At 42.3% G+C, this 13397-nt stretch overlaps 1 protein-coding gene across 1 annotated transcript in view; it reads right to left on the bottom strand.

Annotated features, from left to right (window-relative positions):
• Positions 1–13397, bottom strand: part of MTHFD1 (methylenetetrahydrofolate dehydrogenase, cyclohydrolase and formyltetrahydrofolate synthetase 1) — a gene marked incomplete in the record, with an annotated part of 1466165 nt that overhangs the window by 1102521 nt on the left and 350247 nt on the right. The window contains 1 exon segment of the mRNA XM_044074387.1: positions 3100–3200. Coding sequence (XP_043930322.1) covers positions 3100–3200 — 101 coding nt within the window.

The raw sequence follows: 13397 nt of genomic DNA on the forward strand, positions 1-13397 counted from the left end.
GTTAAGCAGACTACAGCTAAATGTTGCGAGCACCACCCGAACGCCTGCTGCAGTAGTAGGTATAACTGAGGTTACAGCAGATTTACCACTGGACTGTAAGATACAAAGTCTGTGTATACCAAGCAGGTTAAGTGCCAGTCCCATACTGAAATGCAGTTTGGGAATGAAACAATTTTTGAGTGCCAGGTCTGCTTGGTGCACTACAGACATTTGTTTTATCACACAGCACTGTCACAACAGTACTAAAAATTTATCTTTTGCAAACATACAGTGGTGCCTTACCTGCTGCAACAGAACAGTTCTCCAAGTTCAGAGATAGATCTTGTGTAGAACTATGCAGACCAAAGGCAGCTGTAGACAACTGATGTCTCACTGTGAAGCAACAATTTCAGTCTGAATCCTTTAATGAACGGGGTATTGAGAAAATTCAGACAATGTTAAACAGTGATATGGGAGAAAATCTGCATATTGTACAGCTACCTAACATTTCACGCTTGTTCTGGCTGTTCTAACAAAACAGGACAGAAGCAGATAATTATGAGAAAGTCTGCCACAGAACTGCTATCACAATGCAAAGTGCTATAGTATGGACAGAGACCCAGAAATAGAGTAAGATTATGCAAATGCTATTAGGAGAGTGACAACATTCTGAGCAAGGGTCTCAGTGCTATTCGCATGAAGCAGTTTTTAAAAACTGGAGTCACATTTACAACCAAGTCGCAGCTTGCTGGAAGATTTTTTTTTAGGAAAGTCTTGTGCATAGAGGGATGGAACCCTAACTATGACCAAGATGATCTGAGATCAATTAGTGGCTCAGCCACTGAAGGACCCAGGGAGGGGTAGGAGCGAGTGTCTTTGCCTGCTCGTCTACTTCAGGAAAATGAAGACTCTCTTCATCACAGGTAGAAACCCTACTGATGGGGATGTGCCATAATCACAGGACAGATTGCCAGTAAACTACAATACAGGGGAAAGGGGGGGGGGGTTAGGCTAACGAAAATTACACAATGTCACTAGCTCCACACACTTATGATAGTCAGCTGAGGAGTGGGGAATAATTTCTAAACGTCTTGTGATCAATAAGGCATAAAGACACAGAAGAACATCACAATCAGACTCATTTTATGAATGCCCACTACACACACTGAAGACATTTAGTCATAACATGACATGAAGGCATCAATAAGATCCAGAAAAGGACTGCTATGAATATTCTCTATCCACAACCTTACAATCCTACAGCTGGGAGAAGGGACTAACTGTTTATGCAATGGCAAAAACCTATAAAACTACCAAACCAAGATAACTGATGAAATGTAAACTGGAGAAAATGCTGACCATGAACATTGCATAACTATTTTTATAGCTGCATGAGCATACTGTCAAGAATACTTCCAGGTTACACATGTGCCACCCCTGCACTGGCCCAGTAATCAAGGAGCCTCAATCCTCATCACAGGCAACAGCTAGGGGACGTATACACTGGGAGACAAGTACACACACACACACACACAAACACACACACAAACACTAAAGTGCAATTTACTTTAAGAGCACAGACAGATCACAGTCAGTCTGGGGCTGGTTTCGCCCTCTTTCTCCAGATCTTCAATAAAACTCCGCACTGGCACAGCTATAGGGATGGGATCTCAGCTGAGGGGCCAGGCCAAGACCTCCAGCGCCCTCTCTGTCCAACCAGTGCTTCGCGTCCCTGCCCAAGTAACTGACACACACAGATTTTATTTACACACACACACACACACACACACACACACACACCTGGGGAAGACTGGCACAAGTTTACTAGCTATGCCCCCTTTCTTCCCAGACTATAAGGTAGTTTCCACTGCCACCAACCCCTACTTATCAGCTACTAAGTCCCTTACAAAGGGTGTCCAACCCTACTGTGTAATGTTACTATTAATCCAAATGGTAATCTGATCAAGACTTGCAAGGCTACTTAGGAGTGGTCTGTACAGTGTCACCAAATGCATATGCAAGTACTCCAATAGCTTAAATGTGTTTCACAAATATATTATTAGCTATACTTAAATCTAAGTAATAAAAGAACAAGACAATGCTCATTAAGTCAACACAGTAACTTCAGAGTTCAGAATCACAGGAAATATTTTAAAACAACACTGCAGGACTGTCTCAAATACAGAAAAAAATCTAAACGCATCTTTGCTATATTCCTGTCTCTATCTAAAGATACTATGCCACACATCTTGCAGCAAGGCAAGTGCAGATGATGAGTGAATGTTCTAGCTAGATCCAAGACAAAATACAAAATGCAGTCTCTCTGTGAGAGTTCTTAAATTACTATTGCTGGCTTAGTTTGGATGACATCACTTTTGGTCACAACTTCAGTTCCCAGGTGAGAACAGAAACATCTCTGTGTGAAAAATACATCTCTCTCAAATGTTTGCAGATCTTGGAAGTCATAAAACACTTTTACATTTTAAATCTAATAATTACTTCTCTCCAAGATCATACAAAAATTATAACTCTCGTCTCTGCTACACTGAAACAGAGAACTTTTACAGCACAATGGTAAAACAACTTAATTTTCTTGAAGTTTAGCAAGTTAACCCTTTTTATGTTCTAGTTTCTACTGTTAGAGCATACACTTGCACAGGTATAATAGTTGATATGCATTTCTGTTCTAAGTCAGCAGGACATGCTGTGGTTACATTTTAGCTCAGTACATAACATGCAGTTCTGTATAAATCATATCAACATTCACAAATGACACAGAATTATTTACAAAATTCCAGATAGCTGGGCTGGCAATATTTCCCTATACCACAACACATCTCAAAACAGAAGTAAAATTAACATTCTTTCAGTTACTGGTTTCAAAATGCTTTCAGAGTTATATTGAAACACTGTTCCAAAACTGCTCCCGAGTTTAAACAATGCACTTGCAGGTTAAAATTACTAGTAGAAATCTAACAGTACATCATAAGCAGGGGCCGCAAAAACTGTTACACTGCATAATGCATACATATCTGAATGGTTTCTTAACGGCAGAAACATACAAAACTTCAGCATTAAAAAAATATAGCACAGTGCTTTTTAGTAAACATATCCTCTTACCTGTCTGGCGAATCAGTTCGAGGCATCCTTTTGGTGTACATGGGATGAAGCAATCTCCAAGGTCACCTCTAGCAAGCTTCCCAGCATTAACACTAGTTAGTCTAGAGTAACAGAATAAGAAATTACACTTCAAGTTATTTTTCAATACAACAGTCAGGACTATTAAAAAATATGCATGTTTTAAAGCTTCACACATTCATGGTAATGTTCAGATGCATTCTTAATGTATCAGGCAATCAGAGACCTATCCACAGTGCGTTAATTTTGGGTTAACCTGGTAAACCAAATGGATTTTTTCCTAGAAAAGCCCATCTCAAGGACACTGCACACTAACATATCACGCCACAATTCCTCTCTTCAGCCAACCTTTGCTTCACTGACAGTAATAAGTACCCTACTGCAACTCCCTGAAGACTTGGTAGACCATATTACTACCAAAGTAACACCTTTACTGAATTAGCACTTAAGACAAATATACATTTGTATAAAAGTGAACCAAACCATGTTAACATGTCCCAAACATTATATATCACATACATGCTTCAGTCCAACATTACATAAACTGCTCTATTCCTGCCTTCCTTTAAACATCATTCCTCCTCCAAAACATTCTGCCATGCATTGTTCGCACAACTTCCAAAGATCACACTTCATTTTTTTTTTTTTTATCGCTGTTAAAATATTCACTGCTTCAAATACAGTTGGTTTAGACTTCAAATTCCATTTTCTAATCATTTCTTTTTTGGCAGCCACCGGAAATAAGCTCAACAAGGCCTTACCACGTCCATTCAGATTCTGTATCACCCCCCCAAAAATTTTAAAGTTTGCCAACTCAGTACACACTGAAATGTACATTCCCAGTTACCTCAAAGTATATATTTTCTTGACATAAATTCAACAGCCACGGATAGATGAAGGGAAGGCATCTTAGGCTATCAAATGGAACCTCTTCATAGGTCAACTGATACAATAAGAACTATTGCTGATATTGAGGACTCATTTCAAGGAAAAGTCCTTTGCAGATCAACTGATATGGATGCTCTTTCATAGGTCCTTGGGTTGGAATAAATTCCAAGAAGTAAAAACTAGCAGGATGAAAGGACCTGAAGATGAAGAACAGTACAAAGTCTGTGGTCTAAGGAAAGCCTAGCCAGAACAGACAACTCTGAAGCAACTGAAAGGATAACAATACTGGAGAAATCAGTACTGCAGATCCAAAAAGACATGATGACCAAGTGTGCCAAGAGCAGAAAACCAGCCAGTTCTGTTCAGTCAGGATCAGCTGAGTTAAATACAAATGCCCACTTCTCCAAGCAGTGCTCCCAAGAATGAGGTGAAAATCCAATTGCAAAATCAATAGCAAAACCACTACACAACTCAAAGGAAATGGATGATCCCCTATCCCTCCAGATTTGCCCCATCACAAAACTGAAAAGAGAGAGACTGTGCTGCTAAACAGAAAGGCTACCTTTCCTTGAAATGTTCAATTGCCAGGCCCCTTAAGAAGATGCAGAACTAGAAAAAAGGCAGACTAACCCCAAAACAACTCCTATATTACCAAAACAGCAGACAGGCAAGGCTACCAGATATGCAGATGACTGAAAGCCTCAAGTTTCCAAAGCCAAGGTACACTTCCAAGCCATGTTCCAGGACATCTTCTAATTAAAATAGTTAGGGTTTCAACTCACTTCATAAATCACATACACAACTTCAAAAGATGTCCAGATTTGGCTCCCTAAAGAGTCCCTTCACCAACAATGACCAAGCTGGAGGAGTAACTGTCCTCAGGCATGACAACTTCCAAAAGGGGCAATGTCAGAGGCCTATAAATGGGTTTGTAAATATTCCGGGAGCTACTACAGAGCTCCATCAGAACTTGCACCTTCAGACATAACTGGATCATTAGGTATCTTGCCCACATCTACATGTCTGGCTGCCTTTTCTTTAACAAGCTATTAAAGAAAGATGACCCAGTAGATGCCACTGTGAATCAGGGGAAAAGACCTCAAGTCTCTTCTAACCTCAGTAGAGCACAAGTTCACTCCTTAGCTCTACTAACTGTAGGATTAATCCAGAGAGACAGCCTTAGATACAATGATCTAGTTCTTAAACAACAAAACAGCAGCAGTTATGGTCATCCTTAAAAAGAACCTACAGACCTCACACATTTTTTTACCCTGCACATAAAGACATCCCAAGAATACTAGAAACAGTAGCTAATAAAGTCGAAATTAAAGGAAATCTCTCCACTGGTTACTCACCCACCTGAAGAAGTAGGAAGAACAATCCCAGGAAGCCAGACACTTCTCCAAGGTATAGACCAAGCAAATGCACCAAATTGTAGCAACAATCGTCCAAGACTGCCTCAGTGATGCAGGAAGGAGCAGCCCTGACTCCAGCTGAAGCAGCTGGGTTCAGTTAGTGGTCCTAGCACTGATTTCAGGCAGGGAGGGTGAGGACTGACTATGCATGGTTGTTGACCTCTCCTGGAGAAGTGGCATGGGGATGGGCAACATATGGGGAAGGTCCGATTTCCCTGGCAGAAACTGAGGAAACTACCTTCTGTGCTTAAGAGAGCTGGGTGGGGTTGCTTGCGTGTATCCCTTATGGAAGTGACTGAACTCCAAAAGGTGTTAATCTACTGTACAACCCACTTTCCTCAGCATTGCCAAACACACACAGTAGAGCATATGCAAAATGCACAAACCACTCCTAATGGTTGCCTGAATTATAGCCCCTCATTGTCAGCCCTTGCCCAAGTAATGAGGGGGATAACATGAGCTGGGTAAGGGGCAGATAATTAAGAGGCAGCAAGGGCAATGAATGTAAAGGCACACAAGAAAACAGAAGAGTTCTAATTCTGGCTATAATATTCTCTGGTAAAGGTTTGCAGAGAATGTGGCAGAGTGATATGCAGTTTTATAATACATGCTGATCATGCCCAATAGGGAAGTTAATTTTCAGTATCTTAAATTCAGCATCTGTCTCAACTCCTTACAGTAGGGAAACTAATGGTTCAGTTGTAACTGTCTGTTGGTTAACCACAAATGTAAGACTATCCAGGGCTACAATGACCTCACCACCACGTGTAAGAACTTTCCTAGCAAAGGCAGCCATCCCAACACATGCTCTCCTAATTTACATGCATCAAAGCTAGTCCTTATTTAAAGCAATGAAGTGGGACATTACACCATGTCCAGACCATATGAAAATAACCTCCATCTTTTCAATTTTCACCACTCTCAGGTTTTAAATTTCTTGTATAGCAGGAGAGTTTTAGTCTATTCAGAACTGCTATTCTATTGGGCATCTATAGTTCAATTTTCACGTACTACAATTGCATTATTCAACTTGTGCCAGACACTTTCTCACCTTTCAGAGAGTCACTGGGGAAAGACTTCATGTCAGTGAGATATACAAGTTTTAATATGTTCTGCAATCATACAAATTCAAACAGAACAAAATTATAAGTAGAAATCTTTTCTCTGAGCAGCTGGATATCAAAGCAGGATTAATACTTGGGACATCATTTTCCAGAGTGAAAGTTCCAGGATCCTTTTCTGCGGTCCACAAAGTATCAGAAAAGCAACCACGTCTGCATAAAATTTAATCTACATGTACTACCCGAGTCACTAAACAAGAAACCACAAAAGATACTTCAGAGACTAGAAATAAGTTTATTTCCTCTGCATTCAGCAAGAACTAGGCACAAAACTGTTCCTTTTTCTTTTTAACCAATAGAAGGACATGAAACAAAATTACAGAATAAATGTACCTGCAGACCACACAAATTAACCTTCTGAACAAACCTACAATCATTCTATCAAAAGCAAAGACCTTCTGTAATAGAAAATATCTGGTAATGTAGCTTTGTTCCATGTACATGCAGACCATCAAGCCCCCCTCCATCAGACAGGCTCATTCTATACCTTTATCCAGGGATGAGCATTTCATGCCATGAGGGTTTTTTGTGCCCTTACTTGCATCCTAGAAATGAGGACATATGTTACGGTAATCTCATTCCTTAGGTGTGTGTGCAAGGGGGTAGACAAGCAATCTGCATCACTGCAAAGGGTCATAATGCCTTCATCGTGTGGGTGCATGCTCCTGCACACCCATTAAGAAGGGAGCTACACACCAATGGCTTGATAAGTCTAATGCCCAACCTCACCAGGCCATGCACCTGTACCTCAGTCCCTCCTCAGAGGAGCCTATGGAGTAATCTGATGGCTTTGAATGTCCCTCTCCCCAGGATGGACTACACCCACACACCTTCCCCTGACAGCACCATCAAGCATTTTAGAGACTAATTAAACCAGATCAACTGGGCTGCAGTCAAGGCTTTATCCATTTATGCCAAAAGTGCTGGCACATAAGACACCATATGATGAAGTCATTTAAATGGCTAATAAAAATAAAACTGAGTAAATATATCCACTACTTGTGTAATTTGACTTCTATCTCATGCTGAACCTGTCTTGATGCAATGCCAGTGGAGTGATACTACTTTAGCTGTAGTTTGTAATCATAGACGGGCTCACTGTGACTGTAAACTGCAGTTCATCACAGCTCCTGCACTGCAGCTGTTCGGGGAAAAGCAGTGCAGCCACCTGGAATAATCAGTGTATGTAGGCAACAGCACTGTTATGACAAAAGCAATTAAGTGTAACCTTACTTCCATCTTTGAGTAAAAATGCAGTTTACACTACTTAGTACAAAGCAAAGGTGTACTTCCAGAAAATGCTGTACTTTGTACTCTCACTGCCAAAAAAAGGTTGGCTAAGTGCATAACAACTCTCAGTCAAAAAGAGCACAATATTAGCAGCAACTATCCTAAATGACTTTACAGATCAAAACAGGATTAAATCACCAACATGCAACTTTCAAGACTATACTGCTTAATAATTTCAGTGTAGCTAGCTTTCAAAGTTTTTTCATGTTGCACATTCTGACACAGGCAGTATGCAGGGTAAACCAGAGTGCATTTCCTTCTTGTATCATGTTAAAGCCACAGAGCAGATGGCCAAAATGAAGAACTTCCAAGCAGGATTCACCAGCAGCTGCCTCCCACATCTGTGCTGCTTACCAATTCAGAATTAAGCTTTCAAGGTCTAGTTCAGAAAGTACAGTTGTGTACACCTACCATAAATGTAGATGTTAGAGTGTCTTCACTGTTGCAGTCATAACTGTAGGGTGATCCTGCCGGCAGGCAGCCCGAGGTCGGCCAGAATTCCAAAGTCTGGGCCCGGCGTCGGCTGTACCAGCAAGTACCCTGACGTCAGAACGCAGAGGTATAAAGCTGACAGCTGACGCCATCTTCTCCAGCCTTTCTTGCCCCAGATGTCAGAAGCCCCCCAAAATAACCAAAAGGTGTCCAAAAAGGAAACACAAATACACCACAAAAGGAGAGGAAGATAGAACAAGCAAAAAATAAGAGGGATTGGTGGGAGGAAACACGACTGCAACAGTGAAGACACTCGAACATCTACATTTATGGTAGGTGTACACAACTGTACTATGTTCTTCGTGTTTCACTGTTGCAGTCATAACTGTAGGGTGGAATCCCAAAGCTGTGATGAGGGAGGAGGTTATGCAGAAGAAGGGGCAGCCAGAAGACCCTGCAAGACAGCAGAGGCAAAACCTGCCCTAGACTTAGAATACACAGGGAGATTATAGTGCTTAGAAAAAGTATGCACTGAACTCCAAGTGGCAGCTTCCAAAATGTCCTTGGTAGGAACTCCTCTGAGAAAAGCTGCTGAAGTGGCAGCTGCTTTAGTAGAATGACTAACAGTACCTGGAATCTGCTTCCCAAAGTGAGAGTAACAAAACCTTATCCCATAAGCAATCCATTTGAAAATAGTTTGTTTAGAAATAGCCTTGCCTAGAGAACTGGAGGCATAAGAGATAAGCAACTGATCAGATTTTCTGAAATTTTTAGTTCTGTCCAGGTAAAACCGTAGTTGTCTGTGTACGTCCAATGAATGTAAAATCCTTTCCCCTTTGTTTTGAGGATTTGGAAAGAAAGTAGGAAGGTGAATAGTCTGATTTAAAGCCACTTTAGAAATCACCTTAGGCATAAATGTAGGATTGGTCCTCAAGGCAACTCTGTCTTGGTGGAAAATAAGGTATGGTTCCACAGCCATGAGAGCTTGCAACTCTGACACCCTTCTGGCAGAAGTCAAAGCTAATAAAATAGCTGTCTTCCAGGATAAGAATTTGATATCCGAAGCAGCAGCAGGCTCAAAGGGAGGTAAAGTAAGTTTTGCCAAAACATAATTAAGATCCCAAGCAGGAACAGGAGTAGTTCTGGGAGGTCTTAAATTCTTAGCCCCTCTCAAGAATTGTCTCACCAGCTGGTGAGAGAAGATGGGGGGATCAGTGTTGTAATGAGCCGAGATAGCAGAAGCATGGATTTTAATGGAAGAAAAGGAGAGGCCTTTAAGCAAAAGGTCTGAGAGGTAAAGTAAAATGGAAGAAATGTCAGGCAAGAGAGGACCAGAACCTCGATCCCGCATCCAAATACAAAATCTTTTCCATTTAGAAGAATAAGATTTTCTAGTGCTAGTGCACCTAGCTTCTAAGAGAACATCCAAAACTTGTTTGGGAAAAGCAGAAGGAATCAAAGGCCCTTGTAGAGCCAAGCTGCCAGGCAAAGAGTCTTGATTTGAGAGTGTAGCATCTGACCCTGATGCTGGGACAGAAGAGAAGGAAACAGAGGCAGAATCCATGGAGGTTCCAAGAACAGGTGTCAAAGTTGGATACCAAAACTGCCGAGGCCAATTTGGAGCTATTAAAATGATAATCTTGGGTTTGTCCTGTTTTATTTTCAGCAACACCCAAGGCAGAAGAGGAAGAGGAGGGAAGGCATATCCCGAAAGATTCCTCCAGCTGAAAGACAGGGCATCCACTTTCCAAGCTGTTTTGTGGAAGGACCTGGTGCAAAAGAGAGGCAGCTGATGATTGAGATGGGATGCAAACAGATCTATCCGAGGGCAACCCCGAGCTGCCGTAACTCTGCTGAATAAGTTGGGGTCCAGCATCCATTCGTGAGGATCCAAAAGATTTCTGCTTAGGCTGTCTGCTAAGAGATTCTGTTTTCCTGGAATGAATTGAGCTTGAAGATGCAGATTCAGATTTAGAGCTGTGTCCCATAGACTCATGGCTAGTCTGCAAAGGGGGTAAGAGTGAGAGCCCCCCTGCTTGTTTATATACCACATGACTGTGGTATTGTCTGTGCGAATCAGAAGATGTCCTGGTTGCAAAAGATTCTGGAAGGCTAGAAGAGCATTTTGGACTGCCAACATTTCCTTCAAGTTGATGTGCCAGAGAAGATGCTTCTTTGTCCAATAGCCCTGCTGGCAATTGTTTAGGCAATGATCTCCCCAAGCATAATCCGAGGCGTCTGTGGTTATGATCTGAGCAGGATGAGGTAGACGAAAGGGATTCCCTTCGTTTAAAGCACAAGCCCTGGACCACCAGAGGAACTCTTTTTGGAGGCAGGGAATCAGAGGTATTATTGTTTCCAGGCTGTGGTAATGCTGAGACCATACACTCTTTAGGTACCATTGAAGTTTTCTCATATGAAGCCTTGCATTTGGGATCAACAGGATGCAAGAAGCCATGAAGCCCAATGCCTGCAGGAATTTCCTTGCAGTGAGCCGAGTTAAAGTAGCCAAGGTCTTGAAAATTGATGCCAGCTGTACTTGCTTTTCTGGAGTAAGGAAGGCCCTTTGTAAGCTTGTGTTTAGAAGAGCTCCTAAAAAGATCATTTGTTGAGAGGGGATCAAATGTGACTTTTTTGTGTTCACTGAAAATCCCAGTAGTAGGAGAAGATGCTGAACAAACTGCAGATGTTGAAGTAAAAGATCCTTGCTGTCCGCCTGAATAAGGCAGTCGTCCAGATAGGGGTAAATTTGAATCCCTTGGAGTCTGCAATAAGCTACTACTGGAGCCAGACACTTGGTAAAGACTCTGGGCGCAGTAGATAAGCCAAAGGGCAGTACAGAGAACTGAAAGTGTCTCGAACCTGCCTTGAATCTGAGGTATTTTCTGCATTCCTGTCGGATGGAATGTGTAAATAGGCTTCCTTCAAGTCCAATGTCACCATCCAAGCATCCTGGGAGAGCATGGGAAGAAGTTGTTGCAGAGTAAGCATCTTGAATTTTGAAATCTCCAGAAAGGTATTTAATACTGAGAGGTCCACAATAGGTCTCCATGAGTTTTGTTTCCTTGGGACCAGAAATAGTCTTGAATAAAAACCTTTTCCCATCTCTGGAAGTGGAACAGGTTCTATGGCTCTCATGGCCAATAAAGCGTCCACTTGATTTAAGGCCTCTGACCATTGATGTTTTGGCAGATCTGGCCAACCCGAAGACCTTGGCAGAGTATGAAAGTGGAATTTGTAGCCTCTTAAAATCACATCTAAAACCCATCTGTCCTGGGCAATACGAGTCCAATTTTGGTAGAAAAGAGAAAGTTTTCCTCCGAGAGGGGCTTCCAGGCAAGGAGGACCTGTAGCCCAACGGAGAGAGTCATTGGGTCTGCTTCTTTTGTGACTGAGGTCTGTCTTCTCCCCTTCTAGGTGAAGAAGCAGTCCATTGTCTGGACCTGTAAGAGGCCTGAGCCTGCACCCGACCTCTGGAGTGTCTATATCTTCCCCTTTGAGGCCTGTCAGACGTGGGAAAGGACCAATTTTTGGAGGGCCAATTTCTAGAAAATCTAGGAGGCTGAACTTGAAAAAATCTTTAACAGTCTGCATAGATTTTGCTTTTCTTCCATCTTTTAATAACCTCCTCAGCCTTGGATCCAAATAAAACATCATGCTGAACAGGGGCATCTAACAGTTTAGCCTTAATCTGCTCAGGTAAATTCTGCTCACGAAGCCAAGCATGTCTCCTGATAACAGTACCAGAGGCTGCGGCCCTGCAAGAAGCTTCCAAGGCATCAAAACCACAATGTAAACTATGTTTGCTAATTTGTTCAGTTGCATGCAATACATCCTGTAATTCCTTGTCCTCTGCACATGCAGGAAAGGTAGACAGCCTTTGCTTTAAAACAGACAAAAGAAATTGCTGATACTTGAACATGTGAAACTGGCAATTTAAAGCTCTAATAGAAAGAGTAGCAGAAGTGTAAACCTTTTTGCCCCACCTGTCCAAGGCACGAGAATCCTTTTCAGCGGGAATAGGATTTTTAGATGAAGCGGCCTTAGCAGCCCTAGAACCCTGAGAAATGGTTTCAGGATCAGCAGAAGGGTTCTTAAATAAGAATTGATGGGAGTCAGGGACTCTAAAATCTATCAGGCTTAGAAGGAGCAGGCGGCAAGGAATCAGGAGTCAGGTTAGCTTCAGAAAAAGCATCATCCACAATATCAAGTACAGGAGGAATAGCCAAAGGTCTGTGTTGAGGGAGAAGGAGAAATTCCCTAAGTCTCTTCTTGGAAGCAGAATAATCCTGACCTTCCCAATGAAAATGCTCCCTCATCTCATGTAAGGTATCCCCAAGACAGAAATCTTCAGGGGGAGAAGCAGAGGGAATAGAGCCCTCTGCATCAGAATCCTCATAAGGAGGAAAAGAATAATCCTGGTCAGAGGAAGAGACAGAAGACACAGAAGCCTGAGACAGAAGACACAGAAGCCTGATCAGATGAATCATAAGGAATATCCTGTCTAGGCCTTTTTTCTGGAGGAGGGTGAGAACCCCTAATCATTGTAAGTAAATCTTCAGTCATCCGTAGTAATTGCTTCTGGGACTTGGGAGCTGTATCCGAGGAAGCTTGAGAAGAAACCCTTGGTTTAACAGGAGTCTTTGACTTTGCCTTTGTAGAAATAGTGATATGAGAAGGCCTGAAAACCTCCTCAGAAGCCGGTACCTGCACAGCGGTTCCGGACCCATCTGAAGGAGCGACGTCCGAAGGTCCTGCAGCAGATAAAATACTAGGCCTAGAAGGCTCCCCATGGGAGTCCGTGTCGGCCATCGGTTCCGAAGTGGCGGACGATAGGGGCTGCAAAAGCGCCTCACTGACTACCGCCGAACCCGAAGCTGGCTCCGGCTGCAAAGTATCTTGTTTGGACCTCGGAGGCCTATTCTTGTCCTTGCGTTTCTTTTGAATTCCGGTTGTCAGTAAAGTATCCGACGACATCCTATAATTGAATTGTCTACCGAAATAATTCAAGGCCCAATCATACCTACGCTTGATAGTGCGAGAATTAAACCTGGCACAGAACCGACAGCAAGAAACGTCGTGGTCAGGGCCTAAGCAAGGTAGACAGTAAGAGTGGAAATCTTCATAAGGTATT

Source organism: Protopterus annectens, chromosome 6.part0 (assembly GCF_019279795.1).
Source record: "Protopterus annectens isolate FY-2018-M chromosome 6.part0, PAN1.0, whole genome shotgun sequence".
Lineage (NCBI taxonomy): Eukaryota > Metazoa > Chordata > Ceratodontiformes > Protopteridae > Protopterus > Protopterus annectens.